Below are 21881 nucleotides of genomic sequence, written 5' to 3' on the forward strand. Positions count from 1 at the left end.
GTCGTTTTTTTTTGCAACATTTTACAGCTGAAAGTGAAAAATGTCATTTTTTTGCAAAAAAATCGTTAAATTTTGATTAATAACAAAAAAAGTAAAAATGTCAGAAGCAATAAAATACCACCAAATGAAAGCTATTAGTGAGAAGAAAAGGAGGTAAAATTCATTTGGGTGGTAAGTTGCATGACCGAGCGATAAACGGTGAAAGTAGTGTAGTGCAGAAGTGTAAAAAGTGGCCTGGTCATTAAGGGGGTTTTAGCTAGCGGGGTTAAAGTGGTTAATGCCAAGACAGCATTGTCAAACTGACAGTGACATATATGGCTACAGGGAAAACAGATGGCTGGTGGTAACAAACAGCCTGTAAACACACTGATCTGGTGGATTTTTTTTATAGATAAAAAATTATTTTTGGCAGCAAAAGCCACAGGTATGTATTTACACATATACCAGCTGGGGTCATGTGATTCTCCATCTTCAACTTTCCCATCTACTGATTTAAAATATGGCTATAGCCAATTTCAGAAATTCACCTGATTTATTAATCTAAACTAAAGTCAGCCAAGCCTGCCTATTTCATCAGGGCCCGCAGACCATCTAATGTGTATGAGACTTTCCTCCAACATTTGCATGGCTGAACCAAATGTGCAGGTGTTTGGAAAGATCGGGTCTTGATGCTCTCAAAAAGAGAAACCATATAAATTATTGTAGTTTGATACCTTTTAATGGCTAACTAAAATAAATTATGTTATAAGGCAAGCTTTTAGGACTCTCTTGTCTCTTCTTTCTGGCCTGAAGAAGAGACTTGAGAGTCGAAAGCTTGCCTTATAATTTTAGTTAGCCATTAAAAGGTATAAAACTGCAATATTTTACATTATTTCTCTTTTTGAGAGCATCATACCCAATCTTTTCAAACACCTGCACATTTGGTTCAGCCATGCAAATGCTGGAGGAAAGTCTCATACACATTAGATGGTCTGCGGGCCCTGATGAAATAGGCAGGCTTGGCTGACTTTAGTTTAGATTAATAAATCAGGTGAATTTCTGAAATTGGCTATAGCCATATTTTAAATCAGTAGATGGGAAAGTTGAAGATGGTTTGAGGGTCCTGATGAAATAGGCAGGCTTGGCTGACTTTAGTCTAGGTGTAGGGGCTTGGTCTGGGGTGGCCTCAACGTTACGCTGAGTCACCCGGACACCATCGAGGTATCACCACATGTTGGTGCTCTCCAGAAGCCTTAGTAAGTACCTCAACAGAAAATAGGTCCAGAGAGTCAGGGTTTGTAGTAAGCCAGTCTGCTTTTTACTGGAGGAACTCAAGTGCAAAACAATACAGGCGAGGCATAGGGCTGGCTTCTCCAGTCTCCTCCCTTGCCAAAGAAAGTTTCGTTCTGAGGAAAGCCCTGAGCTTACTGTCCTTATCTCTCAGAAGGCTGGCTTCCTGGTCAAAGGACTGGTGGCCCAGAGTCTGTGGGTCACTGGGAGCTAACTGTTCTCTTTTTATACAGTTGCAAGCTAAACTAGAACCTTCTAGTGGGAGGGGTGGAATGGAGAATAACAGCCTACACAGAAACAATGTTACAATTTCTGTTTGTCATAGACTTGTAAAAAGTTTCAGAGAATGACTAAGCAGCTTTTTCAGACATAATCAAGTCTTCAGACATAAAAAACAGAGCTAAACCAGACAGTCAAAAGGTTAGTGTGTGTGTTTTTTTTCCTTCCAAAACTTTTCATAGATAGAAAGTCATAAAGTTGCTCAGAATAAGCTGGCTGTGTATTATATAGTGCAATGACATTGGATTTTACAATGTAAAGGGATTGTTCATTTTTAACAGAAAATTCCAAACTGGCCCACACTAATGTGTAATGGTACAGGAAGACACAGCAGTTGTTCTGAGAAAGCTGTGCATGTCGTGGCTTGGTTACAATTCAGCACTCATGGGCATATACATATTAGTGTAAGACAGTTCTGAAATTACGTACAAAGGGAATAACCTCTGTAAGTCAATATGGAGAACCAACCTCTATAAGGAAGTATTGTAAAAATGATCGGCACAAAATATTTTTCCTATTTACATAAAAAATTGAACCGATATATTGCACTTCATTACGTGACTATTTAGGATATTAGATACCTTGCAAATGATCAGCTTACCATTTGTTTCTTTGCAGATGGAAGCATAACTCTCATTACAAGCCGACGTCTTCCATTTTCCATCAGTATCCACATATACACAGGAAGTGTCTTTACGTGGCTCCTCAGCGGCCCATTTTGTGTAGCGTACTCTCCAGTTATCAACCCACTTATATGTATTTTTGGTCTGAAAGCATTAGAATTGTATACATGGAAACATTACTCTTCGTATTATGAAATAAAATAAAAAACTTTTAGTATAACTGTATGATGAGCCAGACTGTGGCGAGAGATGATTTTCAGAATTTTTGTTATACTCTCAAAAAATATTGCAATTACGTAGGTTCAGATGTTAAAAAATAAAGTCCTAAGCTTCAAATGTAGTAGTACATGATGGCCTTCTAGTTGAACAGCTGTCCCGGTAATACATGGACGGCCTGAGTGATCCAGAGCGAGCGCTGACACACACATTCTCTCTGATCTCTCTGCTCTAGCTCAAAGAGGGGAGTCCTAAGTTGGAGAGTCCCATCTATGACATCCACTGTCCCTAACATGACAAGTGTGATGGAAAATACATAGACATTTTGTGCTTGCAGTGTTATGGAGGGCATGTGTGACTGGCACAAGTGGGAGCTTCTGTAGCTCTCTAATTATTATAGTTTTTTTGCTCTCACATGCAGGAAGTATAGGACCACTCAAAGTTAGGACCATATGAAAAATCTGCATATGTCACACTATTATTGGAGGACGTTAGGCAGAGTTTGCACCTATTTTTCATTTTATAATGGGTACGTAGGATTTTGTATTGCTGTGCCCTACTGGTCACAGCTTAGAGCATTTGTCCACTTTCTTCTGGATCTTTCTATCTATTTTTTTTTACTTTTTTTAATTGCAATAAATAAAAATACATGATTCCCACCTCATTACTACTGAATAGGCCGATCCAAAAGGGCTCCTTAAGTTTAACCAAGCGGAGCTTAAGGAAAGATGTGGTGTACTCGTCTAAGATGCTGGCCAGCTGCGAATTATCCTTCAGGCACTCCTGACGGGCACGATCCCATGTTCTCTTGGTTCTATCAAACTTGTAGCGGGCCTCTCCATATTTCAAGTGGTTATGGGCAGGAGAAGTGGTGGGGATAACCGGTAGACTTGGATCTAAAGAAAGGAAGTAGAAATAAATATGGTAACAGAAGTCAACAAGCTATAGGTTATAAATCTAAAACGAAAAAAAATATGATTTGATAGGACAAGTAGCTGCTGACTGGCGGTCCGAACGCAAGAGTAGAGAGCATTGCATGACCATGGACGGGACAAACAAATTGGGGAGATTTATCATTTATGCATATTGGGCATCTGTTTTAGCTATTTCCACCTGAGATCCTGTTATTTTAGATGGGGGGAAAAAAAGTCCTGAATGCAAAATTAATGGAAAATGCTAACACGGAAATGGCTAAAATGCCAATAAATGAGCATACTAGATGCTTAAAATACAGGATCCATTTATCTCTTTATTTTTCTGTTCTTCGGTGCTGTGAACCTGGCCTAACGAGTAGAATTAGAGTAGAATTTATACATAAAAAAAAGCTGAGACTTGTGCTAAACTGCAACTAGCCATTATTATTGCACCCACAAAATAATGGGCTACTATGTTATATGGCTTTTGGTCAGAGGGGAACTGATAGGCGTTACAAAGGATACAATCATATCCAGGCACCACTGATTAGAGCCCAGGAAGAAAATGTTTCCGCCATGTCTGAACTTACCCATATATTTTTGGCAGATGTATCCTCTGTTCACACTACATTCCTGTTCGATCCAGGTTCCAGCGGCCAATACGCTTTCAACTTGCAAAGCCACGCAATCAGTCTTAAAAAGAGTAAATTCAGAAATAAATGACACATTTTAATGTATGTCAAATGCAATAAAATAGTGCGGATCAGATTAGCTCCTTGTGAGTATATGCGCATATGTGGCAAAATCTGCAGTACAATGCATGTGAATGGGAATTTGCAATATGCTTTATTGCTGAATTATTGTGCAGATTCTGCAAATGCAATTCTGCAGGAAATGCACAAACCTGGCTTCATATGCAGGCAGCATTCAGCTGCTTTTTATCTGTTTGTTTCAGGCTGTCTGTGGTGGTCTCATTCACAAACTGAAACTTACAGAAATCCATACAAATCCAACAAATTAAATGGAACTGATATTCAGTGGCAGAAATTTATGTAACAAAATCTGCTAAGTGGGAATAATAATAATCGTAACAATATTAATCATCTAAATATAATATTCCTCAGCGCTTTACAATTCAGAAGGTTCATGTACAAATCAAAAGACATCACAAAATGACACTAGGAGTGAGGGCCCTACTCCAGGAGCTTACAATCTATGAGGGAATGAGGGCGATACAAAAGCAACACACGTCAAAGAGAGCGGAACGCTGTTGAGACAGTTCTTAGATATCTGAAAGTAACTCTACAAGTTTGGAAAAACTCAAGCCAGCTATGGGACTAACCAGATAAGTAGTTGTTGAGTGGGGGTGTTGGAATAATGCTCACTATTCTGTGTATTGCAACAACTACATTATGTGGTTGACTGTTTCCAGACACAGTGTTATGTTGTTAATAAAGTACTGCTAAAAAGAAAAAGGCAGGATGTGGCGGAGACTTGCTGCACATGTACAGAGAGGGAGCTGAGAGAGACGAAAGCCAGAAGCAGATTCAGCCAAGCTAAACTTGATGGTTAATGCCAGTGGCAAACATAGATAATTAAGGGCCCCATAGCAAGTATCAAACCAAGCCCCCCACACAGGACAGAAGGGTTTCTGCCTAAACCCTTTTCAATGACCCTTGGCTATTTTTCCACTGCCTCATTTGCAAAAAGTTGTTCCTTTAGAGGGTAGAGTCCTGACCAAGTTTTCAGCTCCAGTAGAAGAGGACATGATCACAACTGGGCCCCCTCTTGCCCTGGGCCCCATAGCAGTCACATGGTCTGCCGCTATGGTAGTTACGCCCCTGGTTAAGGTAAAAAAAAATGGCACAAAGGTTAAACTAACTCTTTCAATGTATTTCAATGGCTTATCAGGGTTATCAGAGTCAATTTTAGCTTAAAAAGCGGTCCAGCCACCTATGTACTAAATAGAGTTGCACCCCTATATGCCGGGCCCCTCAAACTGATTCTACTTACCTGGCTCCACGCATTCTGCGCCGCTCCTGGTCCCTGCACCGCCACTGCTGCTTCTCCCCGTGTACAGATGAAAACATACGGTGCTGGGGGTGTGGGGAGCAGCCAAATGCAGGCAGGGACGGGGACCAGCCTCCCTATCGTCACCCCACTCATCATGCTCTGATGCTCTATCTTGCCCTGTGCTGTATAGCGTAGGGCAAGGACTTTTTTGTTTATGATTTTAGACTACTAGGTGGAGACTTCTGCCCAGCAATTTTGCTAGTCTGATGTGCAGGCTTTAATGCTGCCCTAGCTGTTTTATGGGCTAGGGCAGCGTTAAAGGCTGCCCATTAGTGCTGGTGACATCACCGGGCTCACTGCTGGGTGGAAGCCTCCGCCCAGCAGTCCCTATAGAGAGCCTGATATGTCACCAAATCTTCTAAAAATGCCTTTGCCCTGAGCGATTCAGCAAAGGGCAAAGGAGAGCATTGGAGCATAAAATGCTCCGATGCTCATATCAGAGGGGCCGGAGGGATAAATGTAGGGACATGCCCGGGTTCAGCTCTGAACCTAGAAAACCCCTTTAAGTGAGGGGAAGACTGATTAGTAATAAGTAACAGTAGTTAAGACAAGAATGAATCAAAACAACCACAAGTGTTTTAGCTTTTTCCAGTGTGAGAAAAAGGCAGATTCTTGAGGTGCAGACAACAAGAGCGTGCAAGTGATTGAATATGGGGAACAAAGGAAAGCTCTGAGTCAAACATGACCCCAAGACAGCGGGCGTGCTGAGCACACTTAAAGGGATTCTGTCATCAGAATTTAGGCCTATAAGCTAAACACATGGCGAGGTCCCTAATACACAGAATCCTAAAGTGACCTTATCAAATGCGACTGTGGCTCTATAATCATATAAAACAGGTTTATATAACCTCTACTCACGTCACAAATGTGTCCAACCTCTACTCACTGATGCCGGCGCATTAACCCCTGCGCAGCCCCGGTCAGCACTGACAGCGGCACGTGCGGGGTTCAGACATGTGCGGGGTGGCCATCGGGTCCCCAAGCTGCTGTTAAGGGGACCCGATGGCAGGAAAGGCAGCCCGATGCCTTCCTTAGGCATTGTGGCTGCCTTCCGGGAGAGTCTGTGAGATCCAGCTGCCTGGATCTCACAGGCAGGAAGCTGTAAGCGTATTACAGTGTGTAATACACTTACAGCCAATGCATCACAATACAGAAGTATTGTAATGCATTGTAAAGGGGATCAGACCCCCAAAAGTTGAAGTCCCAGAGTGGGACAAAAAAAAAGTGAAAGAAAATTAAAAAAATTTAGTTTCCCCCCAAAAAATTTAACGTTTCAAGTAAAATAAAAAATAAAAAAAGAGCATCCTTTTCCCAAAATAAAGTAAAAAAAATTGGGAAAAATTGGGAAAAAAAGAAAAGTAGACATATTAGGTATCACCAGATCCGTATCGACCAACTCTATAAAAATATCACATGACCTAACCCCTCAGGTGAACACCGTCAATTTTTTTTAATAAAAACTGTGCTAAATAAAACATTTTTTATCACCTTGCATCACTAAAAGTACAACACCAAGTGATCAAAAAGGCGTATACCCCCCAAAATAGTACCAATCACCTCATCCCACAAAAAATGAGCTCCTACCTAAGATAATGGCCAAAAAACAACATCTTTGTAGACACTAAAACATTTTTGGGGTTATAAAAATGCTGTTATTGTGTAAAACTTAAATAAATTAAAAAAAGTATAAATATTAGGTTTTGCCGCATCCATAACAACCTGCTCTATAAAATTACCACATGACATAACCTCTCAGGTGAACACAGTAAAAAAATAAAAATAAAAACGGTGTCAAATAAAAACAAGAATGGTATTCTCTTCAATATATTTATTATTGATCTTGTAGAAGGCTTGCATAGTAAAATATAAATTTTCGCAGATGACACTAAACAGTGTAAAGTAATTAACACTGAAGAGGACAGTATACTACTACTACAGAGCGATCTGGATAAATTGGAGGCTTGGGCAGATAAGTGGCAGATGAGGTTTAACACTGACAAATGTAAGGTTATGCACATGGGAAGGAATAATGCAAGTCACCTGTACATACTAAATGGTAAAACACTCGGTAACACTGACATGGAAAAGGATCTAGGAATTTCAATAAACAGCAAACTAAGCTGCAAAAACCAGTGTCAGGCAGCTGCTGCCAAGGCCAATAAGATAATGAGTTGCATCAAAAGGGGCATAGATGCCCGTGATAAGAACATAGTCCTACCACTTTACAAATCACTAGTCAGACCACACATGGAGTACTGTCTACAGTTCTGGGCTCCTGTGAACAAGGCAGACATAGCAGAGCTGGAGAGGGTCCAGAGGAGGGCAACTAAAGTAATAACTGGAATGGGGCAACTACAGTACCCTGAAAGATTATCAAAATTAGGGTTATTCACTTTAGAAAAAGACGACTGAGGGGAGATCTAATTACCATGTATAAATATATCAGGGGTCAGTACAGAGATCTATCCCATCATCTATTTCTCCCCAGGACTGTGACTGTGACGAGGGGACATCCTCTGCGTCTGGAGGAAAGAAGGTTTGAAAACAAACATAGAAGAGGATTCTTTACAGTAAGAGCAGTGAGACTATGGAGCTCTCTGCCTGAGGAGGTGGTGATGGTGAGTACAATAAAGGAATTCAAGAGGGGCCTGGATGTATTTGTGGAGTGTAATAATTTTACAGGGCTATAGCTACTAGAGAGGGGTCGTTGATCCAGGGAGTTATTCTGATTGCCTGATTGGGCTCGGGAAGGAATTTTTTTATTCCCCTAAAGTGGGGAAAATTGGCTTCTACCTCACAGTTTTTTTTTTGCCTTCCTCTGGATCAACTTGCAGGATGACAGGCCAAACTGGATGGACAAATGTCTTTTTTCGGCCTTATGTGCTATGTTACTTTGTGTCAAAAAAGCATTTTTTTGTCACCTTACATCACAAAAAGTGTAATAGCAAGCGATTAAAAAGTCATACCCACCCCAAAATCATACCAATCAAACCATCATCTTATCCTGCAAAAAATGAGATCCTACCTAAGAGAAACTTAAAAAAAAAACAATATGGCTCTCAGAATATGGAGACACTAAAACATGATTTTCCTGGTTTCAAAAATGCTGTTATTGTGTAAAACTTAAATAAATAAAAAAGTAAACATATTAAGTATCACCGCATCTGTAATAACCTGCTGTATAAAAATATCACATGACCTAACCCCTCAGGTGAACAACTTAAAAAAAAGTGTGTCAAAAAAGCAATTTTCTGTCACCATGCATCACAAAACACGCAATACCAAGCGATCAAAAAGCCATATGCACCCTAAAATAGTACCAATCAAACCGTCATCTCATACCGAAAAGAATGAGCTCCTACATAAGATAGTCGCCCAAAAAAACAAAACAAAACTATGGCTTTCAGAATATGGAGACACAAATTTATTTTTTTTTCAAAAATGCTTGGTATTGTTACGTCCGTAACAACCAGCTCTATAAAAATACCACATGATCTAACCTTTCAGATGAACATTGTAAATGACAAAAAATAAAAACTGTGCCAAAACAGCAATTTTTGTTACCTTGCCTCACAAAAAGTGTAATATAGAGCAATCAAAAATCATATGTACCCTAAAATAGTACCAATAAAACTGCCACCTTATCCTATAGTTTCCGAAATGGGGTAACTTTTTTGGAGTTTCTACTTTAGGGGTGCATCAGGGGGGGGATCTTCAAATGTGACATGGCAGCTTAAAAAATTATCCCAGTGAAATCTGCCCTCCAAAAACCATATGGCGCTTCTTTATTTCTTCTCCCTTACGACCACATATGGGGTGTTTCTGTAAACTGCAGAATCAGGGCAATAAATATTGAGTTTTGTTTGGCTGTTAACCCTTGCTTTGTTAGCAATCTCCTAAAAAAGTGAAATTCTGAAATTTCATCTACATTTTACATTAATTCTTGTGGAACACCTAAAGGGTTAACAAAGTTTGTAAAATCAGTTTTGAATACCTTGAGGGGTGTAGTTTCTAAAATGGGGCCATTTTTGATTGGTTTCTATTATGTAAGCCTCACAAAGTGACTTCAGACCTGATCTGGTCCTTATAAAGTGGGTTTTGGAAATTTTCAGAAAAATTTCAAGATTTGCTTCATAAAGTGACACTGGTCAGATTTGCTAAAAATGGCATGGTCCTTAAGGTGAAAAATGGCATGGTCCTTAAGGGGTTAAAGAGAAAGCAGAGCTCATATGAGTGCTGCCTTCTCTGCTCTGTTTACCTGCTTGTCGCCGCAACTGCAGTGGTGAGCAGGTTTAATTACAAGGATGGCGTCCCCATTCACTTCTATGGGATGCCTCTGTAGTATTCATTTGAACAGGAGCCGTCCCATAGAAGTGAACGGGGATGCCATACTTGTAATTACACCTGCTCAGCACTGCAATAGCAGCGACGAGCAGATAAACAGAGCAGAAAACGCAGAGCTCTTATGAGCGCTGTCTTCTCATAAAAACAGCTGATCAGCGGGGGTGCCGGGAGTCAGAGTCTCGCCAATCTGATATTGATGACCTATCCTGAGGATAGGTCATTAATAGTAAAAAGTGTACAACCCATTTAAGAAGTGACTCTGCAGGAAAGACACCTTCTTTCCAAGAGGGCGCAACTGTGACACCCTAAATTTAAGTACTGTGCATAAACAGGAATATATATATATATATATATATATATATATTGCACTACCTGATGAGAAGGAGGGCTTTATTGTGGATAAGACACATTAACAAAAACAAGAAAGAGACTGTCACTGTTACGCGGAGTGGGGGAAATATATTACCTGTGAGCGACCCGGCACATGGTGGGGCTGTTTGAGAAGTTGGATAATCTCTTTAAGGACTAGGCAATTTTTTGCAAATCTGACATGTGTCACTTTATGAGGTAATCATTTTGTAATGAATTCACTTATACAAGCCATTCTGAGATTGTTTTCTTGTCACACATTGTTCTTCATGACAGTGGTAAATTTGAGTAGATATACTGTATATATATACACTCACCTAAATAATTATTAGGAACACCTGTTCTATTTCTCATTAATGCGATTATCTAGTCAACCAATCACATGGCAGTTGCTTCAATGCATGTAGGGTTGTGGTCCTGGTCAAGACAATCTCCTGAACTCCAAACTGAATGTCAGAATGGGAAAGAAAGGTGGGCTACAACAGCAGAAGACCCCACCGGGTACCACTCATCTCCACTACAAATAGGAAAAAGAGGCTACAATTTGCACAAGCTCACCAAAATTGGACTGTTGAAGACTGGAAAAATGTTGCCTGGTCTGAAGAATCTCGATTTCTGTTGAGACATTCAAAAGGTAGAGTGCGAATTTGGCGTAAACAGAATGAAAACATGTTTCCATCATGCCTTGTTACCACTGTGCAGGCTGGTGGTGGTGGTGTAATGGTGTGGGGGATGTTTTCTGGGCACACTTTAGGCCCCTTAGTGCCAATTGGCCATCGTTTAAATGCCACGGGCTACCTGAGCATTGTTTCTGACCATGTCCATCCCTTCATGACCACCATGTACCCATCCTCTGATGGCTACTTCCAGCAGGATAATGTACCATGTCACAAAGCTTGAATAATTTCAAATTGGTTTCTTGAACATGACAATGAGTTCACTGTACTAAAATGGCCCCCACAGTCACCAGATCTCAACCCAATAGAGCATCTTTGGGATGTGGTGGAACGGGAGCTTCGTGCCCTGGATGTGCATCCCTCAAATCTCCATCAACTGCAAGATGCTATCCTATCAATATGGGCCAACATTTCTAAAGAATGCTATCAGCACCTTGTTGAATCAATGCCACGTAGAATTAAGGCAGTTCTGAAGGCAAAAGGGGGTCCAACACCGTATTAGTATGGTGTTCCTAATAATTCTTTAGGTGAGTGTATATAACCTTTATGTATAAAAAAAAAAACTAAAATTTACCAAAAATGTGGAAAAAATAAATAAAAATAATCACACTTCGAATGTCTCTGCTTTTAAAATTGTGCTACCTCATAAAATAGTTGTTTCTTTACATTTCCCATATATCCACTTTATGTTTGCACCCCTTTGTAAATGTCATTGTATTGTTTTAAGAAGCAAATTCTAAAATTTTCAACAAAATTTCCAAAACCAACTTTTTTGAAGACCAATTCAGTTATGAAGTCAAATTGTGGGGCTTACATGAAAGAAACCATCCAAAAATAACCCAATTTTAGAAACTACACACCTCAAGTTATTCTAAACTGTTTTTTAACTCTTTAGATGTTTCACAGGGATTAATGCAAAATGGAGATGAAATTTAAAAATGTCACTTTTTTTGCAGATTTTTCATTTGAATCATTTTTTTTGTAAAACAGCAAGGGTTAACAGCAAAACAAACCCCAAAATGTATTACACTACTTCTACAGTTTCCAAAAACACTCCATATATTGTTGTACTCTCATGTATGGGCACATGGCAGGGTTAAGAGGGCAAGGAACGCCCTATGGTTTTTGGAGGGCAGATTTTTCTAGAATGGTTTTAAGTTCTCATGTTGCATCTGACAAGACCCTGAGATATACCTGTAGTCAAACCCCCCCCCCAAAAAATTACCCTATTATAGAAACTAAACCACCTCAAATAATTTATTGAGAGGTGTATTGTGTGCTTTGACCCCACAAGAGGCTCACAGAATTTATAAACATTTGGCTGTGAAAATGAAAAAGTAATTTTTTTTCAAGAAAATGTCGCTTTAGGCCCACATTTTTCAATTTCACAATGGGTAACAGGAGAAAATGCACCACACATTTTGTTACCCATTTTCCCCTGAATACGACAACACCTCATGACGTATGTGGTCAAAAACTGAGGTATGGGCGCATGGCAGGGTTCAGAAGGAAAGGAGTGCCATATGGCTTTTCAAGGGCAGAATTTTTCGGAATGGTTTTTGGGAGCTGTGTCACATATGAAGACACTCTGAGGTACCCCTACAGTGGAAACACCCAAAAAGTGACCACATTCTGGAAACTACACCCCTCAAGGAATTTTGCAAGGTGTGTAGTGAGCACCTTGACCCCAAAGGTGCTTCATAGAATTGGCTATGAATATGAAAAATTACATTTTTTTTCAAGAAAAAGTAGCTTTAGGTCCAAATTTTTCATTTTCACAAGGGGTAACAGGAGAAAATGTACCCCTCCTACTACTCATCTCCTTCTACAAATTTCTGCAACCCCTTAAACCTGAAAAACATTCCTTGCAGGAGCATTATGGAACGCCCGCTCTGTCTGCAATAAACTGTCCTCTTCATGACCTCTTCATCTCTCACAAACTTTCCTTTCTGGGTCTAACAGAAACATAGCTGACACCCTCGGACACTGCCTCCCCTGCTGCTCTACTGTATCTGATTTCACGCAAACCCCCTGCCTGGCAGCAAACATGGTGGAGGAGTTGGTCTTCCCCTCAGACAACTGCTCCTACAGCCCAACTCCACTGCCACCCTCCATTACGCTCAATTCATTTGAAGTACACTCTGTTCGAATCTACTCTCCCTCCATCCTCCAAGTAGCTGTCATTTACCGCCCCCCAGGCCCAGCCACCATCTTTCTTAACCACTTTAACACCTGGCTCCTACACTTCCTTTCCGCTGACATCCCCACTATTATCATGGGTGACTTCAACATCCCCATTGAAACTTGCCACTCAGCCGCCTCTAAGCTTCTAGCACTCTCTTCCTCCTTCAGCCTCCCACAGTGGTCTTCCACTCTCACCCACAGAGAGGGTCACACTCTGGATCTGATCTTTACCTGCCTCTGCTACGTACCTATCTAACCTTCTCGCCTCTCCACCTATCCGATCACAACCTACTCACCTTCACTTCACTGGTCTCTTCAGCTGCTCCCCTAGTCCACAAACTAACACACCCCGCAGGAACCTTACCCATCTTGACTTTCACTTGCTTTCTGACTCCCTTCTGCCACTTTCTACCATATGTTCCCTCCAGGACACAGATGCTGCCGCTGCTCTGTCGAACAGCACATTAACTACAGCTCTGGACAGTGTTGCCCCCTCACACACAACAAAACCCAAAAAATCAACAGACAACCCTGGCACACCAACCTGGCCAAAAAACTGAGACAAGCTTCCAGGGCTGCTGAGCAGCGATGGAAGAAATCCCATTCTAAGGATCACTTCACCGCATACAAGCAATCCCTCCTCATTTTCAAATCCTCACTTGCTGAAGCAAAACAGCCCTACTTCTGATCTCTCATATCATAACTGTCTCACAACCTAAACAACTGTTCAACACCTAACTCTCTTCTCCATCCCCCAGCGCACCCACCCTCACTGCTCATCTCAGGACTTTTCCACATTCTTTAAACAAAAGATTGACATCAGAGAAAGCTTCAGCGCACAGTACCCACAGTCCCTCTACACAGTTCTCTTCTCCCAAAACCTGCATCTCCACCATTACAGAAGAAACACTTTCCACCCTGCTCTCCAGATCACATCTCACTACCTGTGCACTTGACCCAATCCCATTCCACCTTATCCCCAACCTCACCACAGTGTTTATTCCAGCCCTAACCTATCTCTTCAACCTATCAATATCCACTGTGTCTTCCCCTCTGATTTTAAACATGCTACCATTACACCCATCCTCAAAAAAACTTCCCTTGACCCATCTTCTTTGTCCAGGTTTTGCCCCATATCACTTCTCCCATATGCCTCAAAGCTACTTGAACAATATGTCCACTCTGAACTGTCCTCTCACCTCTCTTCCTGCTCTCTCTTTGACTGGGTACAATCTGGCTTCTGAACCCCCACTCAACTGAAACTGCCCTTACCAAAGTCACCAACGACCTGCTAACGGCCAAAACCAAAAAACATTACTCTGTCCTCCTCCTCCTTGACCTGTCCTCTGCCTTTGACACCGTCGACCTCTCCATTCTGTTAAAAACTCTAATTTCTTGGCATCACTGACCTGGCCCTCTCCTGGATCACATCATACTCACAGACCGGACATTTAGCATTTCCCACTCTCACACCACCTACTTGTCTCGCTTCCTCTCTGTTGATGTCCCGCAAGGCTCTGTCCTAGGACCCCTGCTCTTTTCAATCTACACCTTCGGCCTGGGACAGCTCAGAGTCCCACGGCTTTCAGTATCACTTTTATGCTGATGACACAAATTTACCTCTCTGGTCCAAACATCACCACCTTACTATGCAGAATCCCACATTGCCTATCTTCTATATCTTCCTTCTTCTCCTCTTGCTTTCTAGAACTTAACATGGATAAAACAGAATTTATCATCTTTCCCCCATCTTGCTCAACCCCCCCAAAAGAACTATCTATCACGATCAATGGCTGAACACTCTCCCTGGTCAACGAAGTCCACTGCCTTGGGGTAACCTTGGATTCTGCCTTGCTCTTTCTACCACCTGCCACCTCCAACTCAAAAATATCTCCCGCATCCGTGCATTCCTCAACCAGGAGTCTACAAAAATGCTTGTACATGCCCTCATCTTCTCTTGCCTAGACTACTGTAACATCCTCTTATGTGGCCTTCCATCTAGCACTCTTGCACCCCTCCAATCTATCCTCAACTTTGCTGCCCAAGTAATCCACCTCTCACCCTGTTACTCTTCTGCCTATCCCCTTTGCCAATCCCTTCACTGGCTCCCCATTGCCCAGCTAATTCAGTTTAAAATACTAACAAATATATATAAAGCCGTCCACAACCTGTCCCCTCCATACATCTCTGAGCTACTTTCCCGATAAATCCCCACACGTAATCTCCGATCCTCACAATACCTCCTTCTCTCCTCTTATCATCTCTTGTATAGAAAGGACCGGCACTCGCTCTGGTTGTAGTATAGGCAGCTTGGTACTTCCACTCTAACTGCAAACTAATATTTGTTTGTCTCTGTGTCCGCAGCATCCCACGTGCTCACAGAGGCTGTAGTGTTTGAGTCTTTCAGAGTGTGGGATAGCTGCAAAGTTCGAAGGTGTCTGTTCGTTTCACACAGCTGTAAGTAGCAGAGAGTGATGCATCAAATGAATACTTGGAGCGCTACAAAATCTTGGGGATCCTGTATTAATATAGCATTAGGCTGGGGGTCCTCTTTACACCAGACGTACGTTCCTCAGTGGTGGATGAAGAAGACAGAGATCTCTGAAACGTACGTCTGGTGTAAAGTGGACCCCAGCCTAATGCTATATTGATACAGGATCCCCAAGATTTTGTAGCACTCCAAGTATTCATTTGATGCATCACTCTCTGCTACTTACAGCTGTGTGAAACGAACCGACACCTTCGAACTTTGCAGCTATCCCACACTCTGAAAGACTCAAACACTGCCGCCTCTGTGAGCACGTGGGACGCCGTGGACACAGAGACAAACAAATATTAGTTTGCAGTTACAGAGTGGAAGTACCAAGCCGCCTATACTACAATCTACAATCAGGGCCAACTAATCGTGAGTAGCAGATATAATATATTAACCTCTAGATGAACTAAGTGGCCTGTCTATTTGTGGCATCTACATTTAAGGAGTACGGCATAGCGATATAATTGCAAAATATCCGAAAGGAAGATATACAGCAATCGATTTAGAAGCAATTAACCGCAATATATTGAAACTTTAACAAAGCTGGATAAGTCGGCTGAATGAATTAACTCTTGCTACACTATAGTGCGGTTGTTGTTTTTTTCCGGTGCTTTTCGATTAGTGCTGTTTCTCTGAAGGAACTATTTCTCAACAACAGCACTGCTGGATCAAAATTACAATACTGCTGGGTACAACAATGTCCAATATAGTATAGTTCACCTCAGGTGACACATTGCCGCAAAACGGTGGACTATTAGTCTCTCCATTTGACTATTGTGGTGACCGAATTTGAGAACTTTTTTGAATATATGGTTCCTTCTTGAAGATTTCAATATTGCTGGATCGAATGTTATTGCCCATTGTGGCGTAGTGTGTCTAACTGTAGATTCTCTGGGCACTGCTCACTATAGAAATATACTTCCATTGTGCCTTTTCTACTACATATGCACTTTATAGCTCTTCTCACTATTTACTATATTTATTGCATATTTTAATGAGTGTAATTTCACGTTGGATACTTTACTTATAGGTCACAATTTGATTTTTGCTACATTTTCGACTTTTTAGATTTTTATAACATTTTCTGAAATGATAGTGTGAATCACATACACTCACCTACAATATTTTATATTTTATATATATCATTTGTGCATCTTGTTACATTACATTTGTGCATTTTGATATTTATTAGTGATGAGCGGGAGGTGCCATATTCGATTTCGCGATATTTCGCGAATATTCGAATGAATATTCGTGTTATATTCGTCGAGATCGAATATTCGTAATTATTTCAATTATCGCGAATAATATCCGAATTTTTTTTTCGCGTATTGCGATTATTTATCTTGATAGTATAAGGCAACATTCCTATGCTAATTGACTATGGCTAGGCTAATATGTGTATTTTACGAAATTTCGTGATTGCTCTAACTTCGTCTCTTAGAATATTACGAATATTCTAAAAGACGAAGTTAGAGCAATATTACGAAATTTCGTAAAATACACATATAGATTGTAATTTAGCTAATATAGTGCTATAATCCCTTTTTTTTCCTCTAATTTTTTTTTGCCTCTTCTGAACTTAAGTTTTGTAAAATATGTACACTATTAAAAAATATTACTATAGCAGTATATTAGCTTAAATACAATCTATGTGTATTTTACGAAATTTCGTAATATTGCTCTAACTTAGTCTTTTAGAATATTCGTAATATTCTAAGAGACGAAGTTAGAGCAATATTAAGAACATTTTCAAAAGCCGAAATTGCGATGCGAGTAATATAATACGAAATAATCGCATGAAGATTTCAACTTAGCACTGCTATATTCCATATTCTAGCCTAGTGTGGAATAGAGCAGTGCTAACTTAGCACAGCTATATTCCATATTAGGCTAGAATATGGAATATAGCAGTGCTAAGTTGAAATCTTCATGCGATTATTTCGTATTATATTACTCGCATCGCAATTTGCGAAATTTCGTAAAATACACATATAGATTAGATTGTAATTTAGCTAATATGGAATATAGCAGTAAGTTGAAAACGCCACTGACTGGAGCAGCCAGGAAGCCAGGAATCCAAAGGACAGGTAAGAACAACTTTAGAGAAGTGGGAAAGAAAAAAATATAATAATAAAAAAAAAAACGAATATTCGAATTCGCGAATATATAGAACGATATTCTAAATATTCGCGAAATCTCGAAATTGCGATATTCGAGAAAAAAATTCGCAATTCGAATATTCGCGCTCAACACTAATATTTATATAGTTATTTTACAGATCACTTTAAACATCACGTTAGGATTGAATTTTTATCATAGTCGACACATTGTTCAGCTATCAAGTGTATCTATATAAACTTTTTTAACTTATGTACAATAAATATTGAGTACTTATCCAAACAAGTTCCGATATACACTCACCTAAAGAATTATTAGGAACACCTGTTCTATTTCTCATTAATGCGATTATCTAGTCAACCAATCACATGGCAGTTGCTTCAATGCATGTAGGGTTGTGGTCCTGGTCAAGACAATCTCCTGAACTCCAAACTGAATGTCAGAATGGGAAAGAAAGGTGATTTAAGCAATTTTGAGCGTGGCATGGTTGTTGGTGCCAGACGGGCCGGTCTGAGTATTTCACAATCTGCTCAGTTACTGGGATTTTCACGCACAACCATTTCTAGGGTTTACAAAGAATGGTGTGAAAAGGGAAAAACATCCAGTATGCGGCAGTCCTGTGGGCGAAAATGCCTTGTTGATGCTAGAGGTCAGAGGAGAATGGGCCGACTGATTCAAGCTGATAGAAGAGCAACGTTGACTGAAATAACCGCTCGTTACAACCGAGGTATGCAGCAAAGCATTTGTGAAGCCACAACACGCACAACCTTGAGGCGGATGGGCTACAACAGCAGAAGACCCCACCGGGTACCACTCATCTCCACTACAAATAGGAAAAAGAGGCTACAATTTGCACGAGCTCACCAAAATTGGACTGTTGAAGACTGGAAAAATGTTGCCTGGTCTGATGAGTCTCGATTTCTGTTGAGAGATTTCAAATGGTAGAGTCCGAATTTGGCGTAAACAGAATGAGAACATGTATCCATCATGCCTTGTTACCACTGTGCAGGCTGGTGGTGGTGGTGTAATGGTGTGGGGATGTTTTCTGGGCACACTTTAGGCCCCTTAGTGCCAATTGGCCATCGTTTAAATGCCACGGGCTACCTGAGCATTGTTTCTGACCATGTCCATGGCTACTTCCAGCAGGATAATGCACCATGTCACAAAGCTCGAATCATTTCAAATTGGTTTCTTGAACATGACAATGAGTTCACTGTACTAAAATGTCCCCCACAGTCACCAGATCTCAACCCAATAGAGCATCTTTGGGATGTGGTGGAACGGGAGCTTCGTGCCCTGGATGTGCATCCCTCAAATCTCCATCAACTGCAAGATGCTTTCCTATCAATATGGGCCAACATTTCTAAAGAATGCTATCAGCACCTTGTTGAATCAATGCCACGTAGAATTAAGGCAGTTCTGAAGGCAAAAGGGGGTCCAACACCGTATTAGTATGGTATTCCTAATAATTCTTTAGGTGAGTGTATATGCGATATTCCATATGAGGTGTGCACAACCAATCCATTACTTTATACTATTATCTACTCCATAGACAGGGTGTGTCTATACTGGCTGGAGCACCCGTTCCACGTTAGCTACTAGGTGAGCCGTCACAAACTATATATTTTTCATGGATTTTATGCGCCATGGCGCATGTTCAAAATTCCTGAGATCCGCAGAAATTGTAAACTCCAAGAAGTGACCAAATTTTTACTTTCACAAGGGGAAACCTGGATTCTCGGGGTTCAATCCAGGAGTCTTTAACTTCATAAACCCGGAACCTGTGGGTGTACCCAGAGGTACTCACACAGAGCTTGTACATTTTAATGCCATACCTTGCCCGCTTGCTGGGCAGGTACTTGAGGAATTTACCCTTCCTTTAAAATGTACAAGGGACTTTATGCAAATATCTTTTTCAGGGGTGTACACCTTTGCAAATTTGGAGTTTAAGTGGTCCAGAACGGGTCTAATTTTAAATAGACGGTCATATTGTGGGTCATTTGTGGGGGGTAGCATTGTGCATTATCATTGTAATGCAAAAATTTCAAAATAGATTCAAATCTTTTGCGGGACATGGCCATATTGTAAATTAGAGTCTGGTACAACATGTCAGAACTCCATTATTGTCTTATCTTTGGCTTTTTAACAAGGCCGATATGCAGCACGATCCCTCAAAACGTCATCATATCTGCTGCATTTACAGGGGCCCAACCAAGGGGTCTATCATATGAGGATGTGGGGTTCTGGGTTATAAATTGTTGGGCATATACATTTGTTTAGGCCACCATCAAATTTATGAAATCAATCTGGATTCCTGAGTTGGCAGCATACATACTCTTTGAGGGGGTTGGGTTGGGGGGGGGGGGGGTGTCCATAAAGAATCACTGAGGGGGGATACCTCAGCTTCTCTCCTGAGGTGTCTCCTTGAGGGTCCCTCACCACCGGATGATGATGATGATAATGAGAGAGTAGAGGAGTGTGGCATCCTCTTCTCCTTCTCTAGCATTTTCAGTTTCAGAGGCAATGATGGCGTATGCCTCTTCAGTGGCGTAAATCCTCTGGGATGAATGGACCATTTTTATTTTTATTGATGTTTGTGTGATTTAGGACACTTTTTATTGATGCGTGTAAGTCATTTGTGTGATTTAACACATGTAAAGTGTGTAGATTTTATTTATTGTCAGGGGGGTGTATGTAGTGATTTCACAAGGGGGCTTGTAATAAATTTCCAATCAAATTTAGGAGAAAATAAAGAAAGAGCAAAAAAGATAAGAAAAAGAATAAGATAAAAATTTAGGGAAAAAAAGAAAAAACCTTCACGGAAAACTTAGCAGAGGCGCGATCAGTACGTTACTGATCGGTACTGATTTTTTATTTTTTTTTATTACACAGAAACTGGAACCGTGACGGAATGTTGGTTTCCGTTTTCTTTTGTGTATTCAACTTTATTAGGACAGATTAAGGCTACTTTTACATCTGCGATTTCCCTTACCGCTATTGAGATCCGTCATAGGATCTCAATAGCGGGGGAAAACGCTTCAGTTCTGTCACCATTCATTGTCAATGGGGACAAAATTCAACTGAAGGGAACGGAGTGCACCAGAATGCATTTCGTTACGTTTCATTGCATTCCCATGACGCACACAAGCAGCATTTCTGAGTGTGTCCTGGGAAACTGATCAAGACGGATCAGTCATGACTCACAATGTAAGTCAATGGCGACGGATCCGTTTTCTCTGAAACAAAAGAAAACGGATCCGTCCCCCATTGACTTACAATGTTTTTAAAGACAGATCCATCTTGGCCATTTTAGAGATAATACAACCGGATCCGTTCATAACTGATGCAGACGGTTGTATTATCATGTCGGAAGCGTTTTTGCTGATCCATGATGGATCCAGCAAAAACTCAGATGTGAAAGTAGCCTAAAACTGAATGTTCTGCCTCCAGCAGGAGGAGATTTATTTCAGTTCAAGTCTATTTGATTTTTAATTGATTCTGCTGCACTTTCTGTATTCCTGTAGTTATTAGTTAGGTAACAGCACCATCTAGAGGCGGTAAAAATGTATTGCACCTTATTTTCTTGTTAATAAAGATTACTGCTTTGTAGGTAGTGCAAGGCATTCTGGGAAGGAGAAGCCAGTCTCCAGTCTACATACAGACTACAGGACATCAGCAGAGCTGTTCCATGCAGTTCTCCTTCTTAAACTCCACCATCTTTGTGCAAGTATATCTGGTTAGTGACACCTACCTTTGCTTCAGGGACAGTATGTTATGCAGAGCTGTTCCAGTAGTTTTAGTGTTACTCAGGGAGTTATTTCTGTTAGCTAGCCATACAATCTATGTATAGGCAGCCATTTTGGACATCTGCCCAGTGTTATGCAAATGTTATAATACATGCTGTTCTATGCTTTCTGCTAATATATGTTATGCCTTATACTTTGTAGGAAGGTGCAATGGACTGTCATTGATGGAAGGTATGTGTCACCGAGGTTCCTGGTCTCGGTGGGGTAAGAGCCGGTAGTTTTAAGTGTCAGCCGGCTCTTACTGGGAGTAGCCAAAGTGCTGGGTGGATGGGTGGCTTCTCCCCACGCTCCAGGCCAGGTCTTTATGGCCTATATAAAAACCCAGCCAGCAGTCTCAGCTGGGTGTGGATGACCCTCCATCTGACAGGGAAGCTGTGGAGACTCGGTTTTGGGATCTGTGAATTGGTGCCGTGCTAAAGGCTTGAAAGCCGCATACTGGAAAACAGGCACCTAAAGCCTGCTGTGGACGG

At 40.9% G+C, this 21881-nt stretch overlaps 1 protein-coding gene across 3 annotated transcripts in view; it reads right to left on the minus strand.

Annotated features, from left to right (window-relative positions):
- The window catches only part of LOC122938531 (macrophage mannose receptor 1-like), a 335729-nt gene that overhangs the window by 17288 nt on the left and 296560 nt on the right, over positions 1 to 21881 (minus strand). For 2 of the 3 annotated variants that reach the window (XM_044294084.1, XM_044294083.1), the window contains exons 23-26: positions 10646 to 10702; positions 3892 to 3994; positions 3048 to 3283; positions 2150 to 2315 (exon numbers count right to left, since the gene is read on the minus strand). In XM_044294084.1, the coding sequence (XP_044150019.1) occupies positions 2150 to 2315; positions 3048 to 3283; positions 3892 to 3994; positions 10646 to 10702 (562 nt within the window). The remainder of the gene's footprint in view (positions 1 to 2149; positions 2316 to 3047; positions 3284 to 3891; positions 3995 to 10645; positions 10703 to 21881) is intronic. The other variant, XM_044294085.1, reaches the window with a different exon arrangement.

This window comes from Bufo gargarizans, chromosome 5 (assembly GCF_014858855.1).
Source record: "Bufo gargarizans isolate SCDJY-AF-19 chromosome 5, ASM1485885v1, whole genome shotgun sequence".
Classification (NCBI taxonomy): Eukaryota; Metazoa; Chordata; class Amphibia; order Anura; family Bufonidae; genus Bufo; species Bufo gargarizans.